We start from the raw sequence: 15,335 nt of genomic DNA on the forward strand, positions 1-15,335 counted from the left end.
CCATCCTGCAGGTGCTCAGCCACCTGCGCAAATTCCGCGAGTGCTTTCTGAACCTCGACCCGTCCAAGACGGAGCAGCTGTTCCCCAGGGCCGCCAACGGCAAGGCCCCGCTCTCAGGCAGGCCAGCCAGCAGCTCGGCCACAGAGCTGTCGTCGACCCGGAGTGATGGGGCCGAGGCCTGCGAGCGCGAGGGCCTCTGCTTGAACGGTGGGACCTCCCTCAGCAGGAGCCTAGAGCTCATCCAGAACAAGGAGCCCAGCTCGAAGCACATCTCCCTTTGCCACGAACTGCACACCCTCTTTCGCGTCATGTGGTCGGGAAAGTGGGCCCTGGTGTCGCCCTTCGCCATGCTTCACTCGGTGTGGAGCCTGATCCCCGCCTTCCGCGGCTACGACCAGCAGGACGCGCAGGAGTTTCTCTGCGAGCTTTTGCACAAAGTGCAGCAGGAACTCGAGTCCGAAGGCACGACGCGCCGGATCCTCATCCCCTTCTCCCAGAGGAAGCTCACCAAACAGGTCTTAAAGGTGGTGAACACCATATTTCACGGGCAGCTACTTAGCCAGGTAGGTGTGTGCTCGGGCCTGCCCTGACTGCCCACCACGCTGGAGCGGGGCTGGTATAGTATTAGGCTTCCCGTGAGTGCCTTCCCCAAGTTGTGGGCCTAACGAGGGTACGTTTGCTGTAACTATGCACAGTGGAGGGCGGCCGCGGTGCCTTTCACAGTACTATGTGAGGGCTTCGTTGGTGAACTTGCCTCCTGTCTTCCCAGGCAGATTTTTTAACTTGCCAGATCACTTCACTTTCAGGAAATGTCTTTTAACCTATAATGATGATACGGTAATGTAATATTCTCATTGTTACAATTAAGTACTCATTGCTGGCATCCCATCCTATTTGATCAGCCTTAGGAAATTGAAGAGTTTGTCTATAACCTTGGTTCCATGGTTGTTTGAAAGAGCATCATTCCTTCTAAAGCCTTTATTCAACATACAAGGGAGGGAGGTGGCTAGGAAGATGCCAAATGCCTAAGCAACCCTCCCTCCGGTTCCCCACTACCTTTCGTTTCCTTAGCCATGTAAGGTATGAGGGAAGACTCAGGTAAGGCTTTGTGAGAACATGCAGAAAGAATTGATAGAGTTAAAAAAGTGGGCAACTTGAGAGATTCAGGTAAAACCTCTACACTATGCTACTGAGGTAGTTAGGGTTTTAAAAGAATGATGAGTAGAAGGGGAAGAAAAGTTTATTTCGGCTTTTGTTTTTCAGCTTGTGAAAAGGGAGTATTTCTCAGCACTTCCTCAACCTCCCTGAAAGTTTGTAGGAAGAAAGGTGCATCTGGGAAGGTTATAGTTGGGGAGGAGGGCAAATCACAAGGTACTTCGAGGCTCTTGGAGCACAGGCATCAGTATAGGGATGCTGCTAGAAACAAGAGCAAAAAGAGAGGAAAGCTGGATTGGATGGAAGGAGCAGAGTCTAGAGGAGGATAGAGTATGAGGATGAGAGAAGCAGACAGGAATCTATAAATTCTCCATCTCAGACTGATGGCTTGATGACTCCGTGATAACTTCTATCTGTAATACTGTGGCACTGAATGGGAGAGAAGAGAGAAAGGGGAGTAGGTAATACTGTCTGTGCTGTGTGGTTGTCCAGTTCCAGCTAGCATCATAGAGATACACACCAGAAGTAATATGCTCTAATTCTCTTAAAAGTTATGTTTATCATTTAAATACTAAATATTTTTTGAAAACTATACACTTAGTTTTGGTTGTTATGTGCTAGCAAAAATGAATGTGGGAAGCATGTAAGTTACATAACCTATAAACTAATTTTTTCATCCTAGGTCACTTGTGTATCATGCAATTACAAATCCAATACCATTGAGCCCTTTTGGGATCTGTCCCTGGAGTTCCCTGAACGCTATCACTGCATAGAAAAGGGTTTTGTCCCTTTGAATCAGACAGAGTGCCTGCTCACTGAGATGCTGGCAAAGTTCACAGAGACAGAGGCCCTGGAAGGCAGAATCTACGCTTGTGACCAGTGTAACAGTGAGTGCTGGGGGGGTGTGGGTAACCAGAATATCAGTTTAAGGTATTTAATTTGCCCTTTTAGTCAAAAATAACACTGTAATATTGAGTGGTTCTAAAGCATCTTTTAAAGATTTTTTCCTCCTATTTTCCTGAGAAAAACATATGGACATTATATATTAAAAAAATAAAACCAAACCTAGGAGTTGGACCTCCTTGGACTCCTGCTGTGATTGAAGTTAGTTGTTATCTTGGGAGGCATTTGAAAGTATGGACCCTGAAATGGGGACTCCAAGAATGTGAGTATTTAGCTTCATGGGTTATGGGGGTCCTGCTTAAATTCATGAATAGAGTTTGACAGTTCTTATTTAGTCTAAATTCAGGTGGCATAGCCTGTTTGAGGGCTATGTATCAGAAAAGTGTGCTTTTATTCTGAATTAAAGTCAGTCAGAAGTGATGCTAAGGGTACAGTGAGACCAAGAGAGGAAGTCATATGGTACATTGCTCCATGGCAGCTTCATCATTATTTTCACATGCCTGAGAGGTTCACATCTCAGAAGGGTCAGAGGAAGTATTTCTCTATCATGGCTTTAACTGTAAAGTGGAATTTTTTCCATATGGTTCTGAGAGCACCTTATGCGTCCCCCAACCCTGTGTCTTGACACACTAGCAATGCCTTTGCTAACCCAGCATGTACATAGGAAATGCAGAGCAAATACTTTGAAACTGATGTTTGGGGGTTTTGGCATATAGAGATTTGGATACTAAGATGAATGGATTGTGCAGAGATCTGAGAACAATGTGCAACCATATTATAGTTCAGACTATAAGTTTTGGTTTGGGAATAACAATTTTATGGTAGCCCTTTAATATTTTTGCATATGGTTTTTTAAAGTAGTGAATTGTGGGAAACCTGTTCTCTGAAGAATCAAGTCAAAAATCAAAAGTCACACTTCTGATACCGTTTTGCCATTTTAAAACAAAATGTGAATCCTGTACTTGATTAAGCATAAACTCACCTATCTATCCTGTTACATAGAGATATATAAAGGCAGTGATTTAAATTGTCTTATTAGAACAGTATGTATTTTTTTTCTTTTTAAAATAGTGATTCATGAAGTTTTATACTTGTAGGGAACAGAAAGATGTTAACAGCCTTAAGTCTGTCATTCTCAGACCTGATAGATTAGGCAAGAAACACTTTTATTTATTTTTGCAAGAAAGGATTGTTTTTCTGGTTGTCAGATGTGCCCATTTATCAGTATTTCTGTAGACAGGTTCAAATAGCAAGGAAGGAAAGCTATAGTGAAGGGATAAGATGCACTGATCTGTTGCTTGTGAAAGTTTCAAAACTATCAGTCTTTCACCTCTCTGTGTAGCCAGCTTAATCAAATGGGAGACAGAACTGATCAGTCTTAACAGAATCAGTGATTTTTCTTCATGAATTTCATTTGAGAGAAACAAAGCCAGATTCTATATTGTCTTCATTTAGCTCACACACTCCCTCTGCTGAGAGCAGCAGTCACTGCCAGGATTCCCAGGCAGAGAGCTGCAGTAATTTTCAAAAGTCTGCTGGTGAACAGGAATGTAAAATAAGGCCAGGCCCCTCTTTGAATTCTCTTTCTGCTCATGCCCTCACATACCATGACTGCCAGCCCTAGTAAAAGCTGCCATCTAGTTGCTGCAGTCTATCATGAGAAGTAACAGCTCCACAACCTATTGTCAGAGAAAGCTCCACGATACGTCATCTGCCTGTGATTTGCTACTTTTCACAAGCTTCGAATCAGGTGCCAGGCTCCTCAGACAGAGACCATGATATCAACAGCTCAGAGACAATTAACAGACACCACAGTGGACCATGAATTTTATATTCCTGTCCATTCACTGACTGAATTAATATAACAGAGCAGTCATCAGTAAATGGTTATAGAGAAGGCTTCTGATGGAAATTAAGAGAACTTCATTTCTCTGTAATTTAGAAATGCATTTCACCCACAATTCAGTATCTTTAGAAACAAAATTGGAGTCCTGAGCATTGGTTTTGTTTTGAATGGAGTATATTTAGCCAATGGCCAGCCTTGTTCTGCATGTCTAGCAGTGCTGTTACCAAGAAACACGTTTCAGAAAACAAGTATGGCATAAAAATACAAAACAGTGAAGTTTATTTTCTAAATATTTGTATAGGCCACAAGCAAGTCATGCGGGGGAAAAAATCTCTAAATACACTGTCCTTTGGTAATCCTGTGCCTCTTGCATGCATGCATGCTCAAACACTAAGTCGTATCTGACTCTTTGCGACCCCATGGACTGTAGCCCACCAGGCTCCTCTGTCCATGGGATTTCCCAGGCAGAAGTACTGGAGTGGGTTGCCATGTCCTCTTGCAGGGTATCTTCCCAACCCAGGGATTGAACCTGCATCTCCTGCCTTGGCAGGCAGATCGTTTAGCACTGAACCACCTGGGAAACCCTGTGTCCTCTTACCCTTTCCCTAAACCCGAGATACATGCATTATCCCCCATTTCACAGGAAAGGAAACTGAGATTCCTTTCAAAGTGGGAAGGACAAAGGAGGCACCTTACAACTGCATCAGCCTTCTTGAAGCGGCCATCCCCAGAGAGCCACACAGTCCTTTCTTTCATCTCAGCCAGAACTTCCGTGGCCATACCATGTGGGCATGTGAGGCTGGGAAATGCAGTCTCAGAGAGGGTCACATTGCTGCCCAAATGAAACTGAGGTTGAAGTACTGAGAAACTAGGAGAATGCGTATTGGGTGGCAAGTCATTGTCTCTGCACGGCTCGGAAAGAATGAGTCTCCTCATGACCCATGTCTTATACCTTCCCAAACCATCTAGGCAAACGACGAAAATCCAATCCAAAACCCCTTGTTCTGAGTGAAGCTAGAAAGCAGTTAATGATCTACAGACTACCTCAGGTCCTCCGGCTGCACCTTAAAAGATTCAGGTGAGCTTGCTCTGGGGCATCCCAGGTGGCTGGTGAGCTATGGCAATAGCTACTTCAAAGACTTTGGTGAGGGCAAATGTCTTTGGTGTTGGGGGGAGAAGCCTGCTCCCTGGAGTCCTTAGGCTTTCCATGGAGTGTATGGTACCTGCCCGGTGAGGCAAGTGGATGTTGGGGGCCAGGACGGGGCTTCTGCTCTCACAGCCCTGTTAAACCAGCTAGGCTGCAGTGGGTGTCTGTACTTGAAGATTTAATAGCCTCACTTGGGCTTATATAGAGCCATCTTCAGAATAAAGTATGAGATAATCTGTGAAAAGAAGGGTAGAAAGTAAACTATAAAGAGTATTGCCTGGATTGCTTGTTTAGAGATTTCTGGTTTCAGAGAACATCTGAATGTTCACAGGAAATACATGTGAACACTGAGTACCCCTACCTTGCTGTGAAAACCAAATCCAGGTTAAGTTTTCTCCACTTCTGTTTTACCTACCTCTGCCTATGATCACACGTGCCATTTCTTACTGGTGAGAAGTTTATATCCATGTTACAGGTGGTCTGGCCGTAATCACCGAGAGAAGATTGGGGTCCATGTCGTCTTTGACCAGGTATTAACCATGGAACCTTACTGCTGCAGGGACATGCTCTCCTCTCTTGACAAAGAGACCTTTGCCTATGATCTCTCCGCAGTGGTCATGCATCACGGGAAAGGGTTTGGCTCAGGACACTACACAGCCTATTGCTACAATACAGAGGGAGGTGCGTGCGCTTTACTCTGTGGGGTGGGGGACACCAAAAAGGGTTGGTTTGTCCACATTTCATTCCTCTCCTTTTATTTAATCTGTAGGGGGATAGTACATACATTAAAATCCAGTGGAAAGAATTATGAAAGGTGGATTCAAATTTTGACTATATCACTAAGTGACAACATATAACTCTTCTAAGAATTGACGGGAACTAACATGTAAAAGTGCTGAGCATGGTGCCTAGCACATAATGGTCAATTAATGCTAGAGGTTATAGCTGTTGTTCATACTTCTGCTGCAGACCTGTTTCCTTTTTCTTGGTTTTACATAAACAGTGTAACCTAGCTATGTTGTGGTCATATTCATACTGTGAGAGTCTCATTAGCATCAGCCCATAGTAAAGCTGAGGACACTTTCTGAGCACTTACAATACTATGTCCTGATTACCTCCCTTAACATGGGAGGTGTGAGGATCCAAGGGCCCTTCCAAGGAGCTTTCTTTCAGTCCTTGTCCCCCAGAGCAGAGCCTCCCAGGTACTGTGCTAAGGCAGGTGGGTTATGGATGTGTTTCTAATAGTTTACCCATCTTGAACCCCTCAGCCCTTGGGGTGGCTACCAGAGTGAGCCTGTGAAAAATAACTTTATTCCTTCTAAGTTTTCCTTTCCTTCCGTACCTTTGTCTATGTACATTTTCCCTCTCCCCCTTTTTTTCACATCTCTTAGCCCCCAGTCTGTCTTTGTAGACATCCCTAATGGGCAGTGAAAAAGCCTGAATGAAATGAGGACAAAAATTAGTCAATACTGTAAGCAGTATTGTGGTGGGGCTTGTGGGGCTAAAACCAATGGTTTCATTTACTTAACTCTTCCTCCACCACCACCAATCAAAGGTTGGATCTATTCAGAACTTCTCTGTCACTTTTTTCATCTCCTCGTTTGCCTGCTGATTGAAATTTAAGTTGGGTAGTCATATTCTCTCTTTCTTTCATTTGGTTTCCTAGGTTTTTGGGTCCACTGCAATGACTCAAAGCTGAATGTATGCAGTGTCGAGGAAGTGTGCAAAACTCAAGCCTACATCCTTTTTTACACTCAAAGAACAGTTCAGGGCAATGCAAGAATCTCAGAAACCCAACTCCAAACTCAGGTGCATTCCAGCAACAACGATGAGGGCAGACCACGGACCTTCCCCTGAATGGGAGGCACATTATCAAGGACTGACTTGCTTTTAAACTCTTGGTATTGGTACATCTTTCCTCTTACAGGAAATAAGGTTTACTACAGGAACAGATCACTAGGTTTGCCTCACTGGGTTTAGAGCAGAAGGTGCTGGGTGACTGGTGTCCTATCACAAAATCTGTAGTCACTTTCTTTTAAATGGGTTTAGAAAATTCCCTCCTTTGTTAAAGCAAATCAAAAAGAGTAACTTCTATGAAGACTCTTTCAACAGTTGCTTCTGAATATAGAGGGATCAGGGTGGAGGAAAGAGGGAGTGAGTTTGTCATATCCAGCTGTGTTTTCTTCCTATTATGTGATTCCCTTGCTAATCAGGACCCCTTGCAGCACTGGAAGAGCCTCCTGACGTGAGCAGCCTTCGGCAGAGCACTGGAGAGCAAGGAGGGGCCCTGGGCTGGCAGCTTGCTGGACAGGATTGGTTCCAAGGCGGGAGGTGAAGTCAGGACTTTTTCCTACAGAGGAAGTAGTCCTCAAGGGTTGAAAATTTAGAGACTTCCTTTTTTAGGAGATAGCAGTTGAAGAATGGAAGGAGGTGCATGGAGCAAATTTCTCCATGAAAAATGGGAGGTTTTTCACGTGTCATATTCTACCTGGCTGCTGCTGTCATTTAATCATTCCACATCTTCTGAGATGGCACAAACATCCCTTCATTCTAAAGAAGGAGCAGTTCATATGGGGAAGCAAGAAACTGGTACATGACATGCTCTTTGTGGCACACTGAGCCTAAACGCACTCCTGGATACCCAGTTCTGTAGCAAACTCCTGGTTCGGGTCTAGGGCAAGCACATAGTTTGGTTTAAATTGGTCTTTTTAGGTCAGGTTTCTGAAGCTTTCTCAGAACTCAGAGCGGGGCGGTGGGGGAGCCAGTGGTCCAGGGCTTATCGAAATGCCTGTCCCCCGTTCTCACCTTGGTGCAGCATGCAGCTTTTCTTTACCTGCAGCTTATTTCCTGTTCACAAGGTGTGGGAGCTTTTGCTTTTCGAAGGCTTAGGACTCTTCCTCCTATATGTCTGAACAGTTTATTGTTGACAGCCCTGGCCGGTTTCCTCCAAAATCTGCTAATCCCTACGGTTTCTTTACCCACCCACCCTCAGTCCATCAGAGAAAAAAAGTGTCCTGTCCTTCACTTCAGTGCTAGTAAGATATAGCTTTCTTTTTTAAACTGGGTCAGTTTCTAAGTGGCATGAAATTGCCCAGATGGAAGCCCTCTGCCCTGTCAGGCATCACTGAATTTCCCTCCTCAGTCCTTCACTTCGACTCACTAGTAAAAGTGAATGCGTACTGTAACTCCCACTGTGGGAGTGCCACAGCACCTCAGCCTGTCACTCGGGATGCTCATCTTTTGACTGTGTCATACTAACATTCAGTTCAGGTAGAAGTACAGCTGTCACCTGAAGGGAGTAGGTGTGAAGAAGTTTGGGGAGGGGTGGGAAGTTGGGAAATGAGAGGCCAAAGGATGAGGGGTGTAGCTTTAGCAATGTTGAAGGGCCACATTTCCCAAGCAGATCTGTATAGCATTTGCTGTTGACCTCTTTTGAGATGAATTCTCCTATAGGACCTACCAGACAGCACTGAGATTTGGAGGAAATCAGACAGAAGATGGCTCACTGTGATAAGGAAAGGGAGTGACTATACTTTAAATTAAACTTGCTTTTTCCAACACTGTGAGGTTTCTGTAATATTTAGCTTTTATTTGGAAGCGATAGCGTATGGCATTTTTTATGCTATTTGGTTTATATTGTCTACTGCAGGCTTCTTTGTACAAGCTTGGCCCGGGCTTACCCTCACCTGGACACTGTTTTAAAGTGTCACAGCCGCCCATGCTGCCAGAGGCTCTGATACGAGACTATAGTCTCTAGATCCACATTTTTAAGTTGGCGTGATTGGTGATGACCTTTTGTGGTAAAAGAAAAGCGCACTGACTTAAAAAAAAAAAAAAGTAAAAAGGGAAGGAAAATATAAATTGTGCCTCATCTTTCACTGAATGCTATATTTATTATTCTAGAAAAAGAGAACTGACAAATAGAGAAATACTATACAGCATCTACTAAATCCCTCAGGCTGTCCTGGGCGGGAGGAATAAGAAAAATAAACATCTCATGGAAAATTAAAACATTTCCAAATTTAATTTTAAAAAAGTTTTATACCAAAAGAATTAAGCAGACTAAGGACTTTGTATTAATAGGGTAAGTGCTTCAAATTAATAAAATCATTTAAAGTGAGTTGGAACAGAAACCAGTACCAGAGTCCTCAAAGAGCTGCACACACTTGAAGGTGCCCCTGCAGTCAGACACCTCAGGTACCCAGAGGCAGCAGCAATAGACGCTGTTGAGAAGTTAGTATTTATGGAGATTTTTATTAAAGAAAAGAATTTCCTGCTGCCTAAGCCAATGGCTGTTGTGAGGGAAATGTCCCTTTGCCTTTAATTTATTTACATACTGGAAGTATATGAGTTTCTTAGTTGCATCTTACTTTAAGTCAAAACATTGTAAAGAAGAAAATAAGAACCAGGTGGAAGTTGACTAGATGCTGCCAAATCCAATCCAAGATCTCCTAACTGAACCTTACGGGCCTGCTTCTCTCCCAGACAAGTAGTTACATCCCTGTTCTAGGAACCCTTTGTGGTTGGCTGGTGTGTTTACTTCCTGCTGTAGCCAGCCAAGATGAATGCACCCTGGCCCTCAAAATTTTACCTCAATCTAGCTTGACCCTCATACTTGTGGTTGCCTCGGAGACAAGCATTCATGCTAGTGTTAAAAAAAATTACAAATGCCCTCAATGGCTAGGAACTGACGCTCTTATTCAAGATGGCAAACCTCTTGCCTGCTTTGATCCAGTCCCTCTCAGGCTGACGGACAGTGCCGCATTGTAAAGAATTTCCAGATGTCTCTTAAATGTCATGAATAAAATTGGGAACTATAGAAGTGTTAATGTGTCCTATGGACTCAATAGCAGAGTTTATTTTTGTTTTTAATGTCAAGGTTTCTAGAGTCAACGATTGTATGAGTTTTCCCCTCTGGCTATGATTACAGTTCCATCCAAGTGTAAGAAGTGATGAAGTGGGTTGGCGGGCAGTGGGCACAGCCCTAGCCAGGTCCCAGCGTAAACGTGAGAGGCTGACAGTAGTACAGAATGAACACTTGGGGGTGTGGGGGTGGGGTGGGGTATGGGTGGGCAGGGAGGGAGAAGGGAGTTTGTTTTATGTACTGATAAAGCTTTGTGAACTAATTTTATACAATTCATAAAATTTGGTGCCTTGTACCTAATTATGGTTTGCATGGGATTGAAAAGATTAAGGGAAAGGATTCTTTCTTGTCATTTCAAGTGGCAAATGGGTCTGTATAGTGTAAAGGACATTTGGTATCACTTTTTAAAAACATTTCGTATCTTGTGTGTGTGAAAGCAAATTATTACCAGCAAGTTCTGAAAATTCTACTGTAATGTCCAAAATCTTTGTGTTTGATTATTCATCAATGTCTCCTTTTCAAGGCAAACTATATACCCTATTCTTTTTTACCACCCCTTATGTTCCGAACATTAACTCAGGCCTTTTTAAAAATCAGGCTGGGAGGGCTTCCCCTTCCTAAACATATAATGTATCCCTATCTAAGGTTTTATCTTTTAAGTGGAAGGGTTACTTTTCCAGCTGGTTGGGAGAGCACAATGTTCAGAAAAAGGTATTTTAGTTTTTCTAATGCTAGGCAACATAGTACAAGTCAAAAACCGTTCCTCCTGAAGTGGTACCTTCATTAGTTCTGAAGTTCTTTTGCACAAAGTTTCAGGAAGCAGTGTAAAACACAATCCCCTATATGTGAACCTTTAGATTGTAAGGTAAGCCAGTGCACTGTGTAATATGCAAAAAAGAAGGCTCAAAGAACCTGTCCCAGCAACCCAGTCCCACTGACGGGGACAATACTGAGTAGCTGTGGACGAGAAGACCTGGCCTGCTCACCTGCAGGGCTGTAAACAGCGTGTTCCTTTTACTCCCACCTTAAGGTTTCCACTGAGCTCCTGAGTCTTCACCAAAGGGTGTTTAAAAAGCTTACTCAAAGCACATTTGATAATTGGGTCCCTCAGCCTAATGACTGGCCTAATTAGGTGAGGAGGTTGTATCTTTGGAATAAAACCTCCCACGGCCACTTAGTTTCCTTACCAGGTAAGTATGCATCTCCCTAGTGGTTGATTCTTTTTTGAAGTTAGCACTAAAATTGAAAAGCGCCTTCTAAATATGACTGTGAGTTTAGTTTCTATCTTTCATGTTTAAATTAACCATTTTCTTGGTCTAGGACTTTGACTTTAACCACTGTGTATTCAACCCAAACACTGCTCTAAGCACACCTCAGTCACTAGAGCACTGAAGTGAATGGTCATTTTTGTGGACTGTTTCCATACTAACTTCCGCTGGTATGTTTCTATTTCAGATCTAACTAGGTAGTGTAGGAGATTTTCATAATAGTGTTAAACTAGCCTGGGCTAAACACCTCATGACAGGATGTAAAACTGACTTCCCTTGAGGAAAAATGTGTTGAAATGGTGAAAGCTAGGATTTTCATTTACAGAATCATAATTATCCATCAAAATTTGGTGTAGATTTGGTAGCTTTAACCTGCTAAATTCTTACCGCTTTCAGGAATTAAGCCAGTTGAAATGAAACTTTACCTTATCAGCTTATGGCTTTATAAACCAACAGCAACACTGTTACTTGAAGCTAAGACATTACAAGTGAAACTTGAATTATGCTTTTGGAAGCTGCCATGTCCTTAATTTTGGCCATGTTTTGAATTTTACCTTTGAAAATTGCTATCAAATAGAACTTTTCACAATTATGAGTAGCTCAGGTAGCAGACTTCAAGGACGTAAGTTTCACTGCTATAAAGAACAACAAGTGCTGGTGTTTCTCGGCTTGGCAGTGGTCTCATGCAGGCTGCTGGGGCTTAAAAGTTTCCTTCCTGGTCACCATTTGGGGGGTGATGGCTTCAAACCAAAGCCTTACTTAATGTATGTTACTTTTCCTCATCTTAACAGCCTAGTAAGATATAAACTTGTCAGAGCATCTGTGATCCCTATGTAGATTCTTAAAGGGTCCTGACGTCATGTTAAGCCAGCCACAGGCCTCAATTCATACAGGCTCAAACTCCTTCCCCCTAACAGCTGGGACCTCCCTGATTAGAGCTCATAAGAAGATGGTGCTTTTCTTTAACATATAAAAAGCCTAATTCTCTTAACGGCTTTCTTAGGTTTATGCCAGCAGGTCAAGAAGGACCATTTTATTCTATTTACGTTTAGTGAACAGACTGCTAGAGATAACGCCTAACTTACAATTAGGCCACTGTGGTATATTTATACTGACCCTCCTTCCCAATTCTTACCCTTTAATCCCATACCAGTTCCAGAGGAGACTTGGCACAAAAAAGGAGTATGTGTATTTTTAAACACCTAGTAGAGCAAATCGACCAGAAAAAATCGCCAAGGGGAGCCTGTCTGTATGTCCACACCTTTCTAAGCCTACATCATTCTTTCCATGCCAGTTCCTTACATACTCCATTTCCAGAGAACCCCAAGCTCCTGGACAGTGGCACTACCCTGAATTTCAGGGTCAGAAAATCTCTCTTTACTTGTGAAGGAAGCAGCTTCCGCAAGCAGTGTTGCTTCAGAGCCCACTGTCCAGGCTTCCTCACACCTTGCCTCCATCTGCACATTACTGCCCTCAAATCCCACTGTATTATAGCAACAATGCCTCCCTGGTGCCTGGAAAACCCACCTGGTGCACCAAAATGCTATGCAACACCAAATGGCTTGTTCCCATAGTACTGCTCAAAATGGAAATTCCTCAAGAATAAGCTATTACCTATGCTAACATCACTGTATGGTGGCTACAGTTTTCATTTCTATTTTTCTTTTACTATGAAGCAAACCATCTGTTAAAATCCATGTTTGGGACTTGTTCCTGTCTCTTTTGAGTGTGAAATATAAATCATGTTTTTATGATTTTTGTAAATCTTGACTTTTTACACCTTGTTTTTGTAAGCTGAAGTTTTCTTATTAAAAGAATAAAATGTCTTTGTTTACACGCTTTATTTGTTAAAATACCATTAGATTATTCCTCAGGACAAGAGCAAAGATCATCCCCTGCAGAAATTTAGGAACTATGTACAGCATTTTACAGAACAGAAGACAACATTTTAGCTGACCTGCCTGTTGACCACAGAAGGGTGTCCTGAGTGGACTCAGCAAAGAAAAGGAAGTCAGGCAGGGAAGGGAAGGGAAGGTGCCATCTGAATCAAACTTCAGCCGCCATCAGGGCAAGTCTTGTGATGGTCACAGACTGGAGGCTGTTTTTGAAGGGGTCGAGTACAGCACAGGGGTTCCATGTGTCTGCAATCAGACAACAGGTGGCATTAGAAAGGTAAAATTACTGGAGTAAAAATTGCTAAGAGACTCAAATCCCTTGCAACATCTGGAAACTTATCTAACTAGGAACAGCCAAGGGTCTTTTGTCAAGTCTCTTTCCTATTAGTCTGTGAACAGTTGATCTAAGTTATTTCTTCTCCCAGCCTCTAGGACTTCTGAAAGAACAGTGGTTAGTGCTTACCTTCACAGGCTAGACCCCAGGCTGAGGTGCCATTAGGTCAATGTCACTCAAATTTCTGGCCAGCCAAACTCCAGCAGCAAAGAGTCCCAAATTGAGAATCAAGTTCCTGGAAAAAAACGCATTCCATTAACCCTGTGGTCACCGAGTCACGTGTCTTTGGTTAACGAGAAACTTGGTGGTGGGCGGAGGCGGGGGTGGGGTTCCCGTCATCACACACAGGAGGAAACCGTCCCCTCCTGAAGCAGGAGCACTGATCGGTACATAATAGGTTGCCCAAAACCACATGGTTATTTAACATTCGTTTCTACGTCGAATAAGAGCAGGGTCAAACGCAAAGGCCAATTAAGCACTTGTCCAGGGCCAAAAAGCCTGTTTGTTGGCGCCCCCTCCCCCAGGGTCCCCGTGAGCAGAGATTGTCTAGACAGAGCCCGGTGACTGTAAAGAGCGCTCCGGCAGCACGGAAATCCTCCCGATCAAGGACCTCAGCAAAGCACAGCCAGAGCCACAAAGAGGCCAAGATGTGGGTGGTGTAAAAAATCTGGAGGAACCAGCTCCAAGGAACGGAAATCCAGGGGGTACGCATAACGCGCGCGAAGGGCCGGAAAGGGACCGAGCCCCCGGGCCTCGGTTACCTCCGGAAGTCATTCCTGTCGGTGGCGAAGCGGTAGACGCCCCGAAGCCAGTCCCCCACGTTGTCTGGAATTTCGGGAGCTTCATTTGCTGAGCCCGCAGCGGTCACGCTGGCCCCACTCGAAGCCATAGCAGCACCTCCGCGCTCTGTAGGAACGCTCACCACGCACCGGGTGGGCGCCGACAGATTACGCAACTTCCGGCCTCATACTTCCGCCGGCCACCCGCCAACAGAGGGCGCAGCGGCTCGCGCTCCGACAGGAGCCTACATAAATTCCCGTGTGCGCGTCCGCCACCTCTGCCAGGGGTGGAGCGCCTCCGCGCTCCAGTCTCCCTGGTCGGGTTCCACCTCCAGCTCCTTCCTGGCCTTCGGCCGGCGCACCCGCTCACAGTCCAGGTGTTCTCCGAATGATCACTTCATTGGTTCGGGAGGAGGACGCTGGGGATGGGGCCGCCCAGCCTGTGGGGGTGGGGCAGGGGCACTCTGCGGGTGATGCGTAGCTTTGAGGAATGGGCTTCTCCAAGAGTGTCTATGAAGAGTCATAAAGTGCGCGGGCTGAGAGGAGGCACTCAAACCTGTCATCTCGCCGCTCCTCCCCAGACGTGATCCTGATGGCATTCAGTCTAGGACTTAGAGGGGTAGGAGAGCCTCGCTCTCTCGCCTTAACAGATCACTTCCCCCAATCCCCCCTTTCTCCAGGCTGCGCCACTAGCAAATGGTACAGTGCCTCCTGGAGGTGTCGCTGTCCCCAGTTTGGAGAGAGGCCGGGGTCTCCCAGGGCCGGGGAAGGCGCTGGCCTAAGAAAAAGCCTTCGGGTTCCGATTCAGAGGAAGAGGAGCAGGTGGGGCAGGGAGCGTCCTCCTTGGGATCAAGGGGCGTCTCTAGGCGGCCCTGCGCTTGCCCTTGGCGTGCCTCCGTCTGGTCCCCAGCTCGATACTCCTGCTCTGCGCTGGATCCAAGCATCTCGGTCCGGGTTTCCAGACTGGAGCTGGCGGCAGTGGCGAGAAGGGTTGCCCGGGAGATGGTCGCGGCATTCAGCTGGGCGCAGTCCGGGGCTCCAACTCTGCAGAGCCCCTCCTCTCCTGTTCCGGGCGGGGTCAGAAACGCCCATCTCAGAGCCGCGAGTCTCCTCCCAGATTCGGGCGGGGCAGCGGCCAGAAGCC

At 45.1% G+C, this 15,335-nt stretch overlaps 3 protein-coding genes across 3 annotated transcripts in view; 1 reads left to right on the forward strand and 2 right to left on the reverse strand.

The window, feature by feature from the left end:
* Nucleotides 1-13,009, forward strand: part of USP49 (ubiquitin specific peptidase 49) — a 67,237-nt gene extending 54,228 nt beyond the window's left edge. The window contains exons 5-9 of the mRNA XM_010863248.1: nt 2-563; nt 1,838-2,042; nt 4,874-4,982; nt 5,527-5,732; nt 6,718-13,009. Of these exons, the coding sequence (XP_010861550.1) occupies nt 2-563; nt 1,838-2,042; nt 4,874-4,982; nt 5,527-5,732; nt 6,718-6,908 (1,273 nt within the window). The 3' untranslated portion in view covers nt 6,909-13,009. The remainder of the gene's footprint in view (nt 1; nt 564-1,837; nt 2,043-4,873; nt 4,983-5,526; nt 5,733-6,717) is intronic.
* Nucleotides 13,010-14,357, reverse strand: TOMM6 (translocase of outer mitochondrial membrane 6 homolog (yeast)). The gene is made up of 3 exons (XM_010863182.1): nt 14,174-14,357; nt 13,542-13,647; nt 13,010-13,324 (listed from the first exon to the last, which is right to left on the reverse strand). The coding sequence occupies exons 1-2, from the start codon at nt 14,299-14,301 to the stop codon at nt 13,551-13,553; spliced, it is 225 nt and encodes a 74-aa protein (XP_010861484.1). The 5' UTR covers nt 14,302-14,357; the 3' UTR covers nt 13,010-13,324; nt 13,542-13,550.
* Nucleotides 13,010-15,335, reverse strand: part of PRICKLE4 (prickle homolog 4 (Drosophila)) — a 7,999-nt gene continuing 5,673 nt past the window's right edge. The window contains exons 8-10 of the mRNA XM_010863183.1: nt 14,174-15,254; nt 13,542-13,647; nt 13,010-13,324 (exon numbers count right to left, since the gene is read on the reverse strand). Of these exons, the coding sequence (XP_010861485.1) occupies nt 14,881-15,254 (374 nt within the window). The 3' untranslated portion in view covers nt 13,010-13,324; nt 13,542-13,647; nt 14,174-14,880. The remainder of the gene's footprint in view (nt 13,325-13,541; nt 13,648-14,173; nt 15,255-15,335) is intronic.

This window comes from Bison bison, unplaced genomic scaffold, assembly GCF_000754665.1.
Source record: "Bison bison bison isolate TAMUID 2011002044 unplaced genomic scaffold, Bison_UMD1.0 scf7180017864487, whole genome shotgun sequence".
Classification (NCBI taxonomy): Eukaryota; Metazoa; Chordata; class Mammalia; order Artiodactyla; family Bovidae; genus Bison; species Bison bison.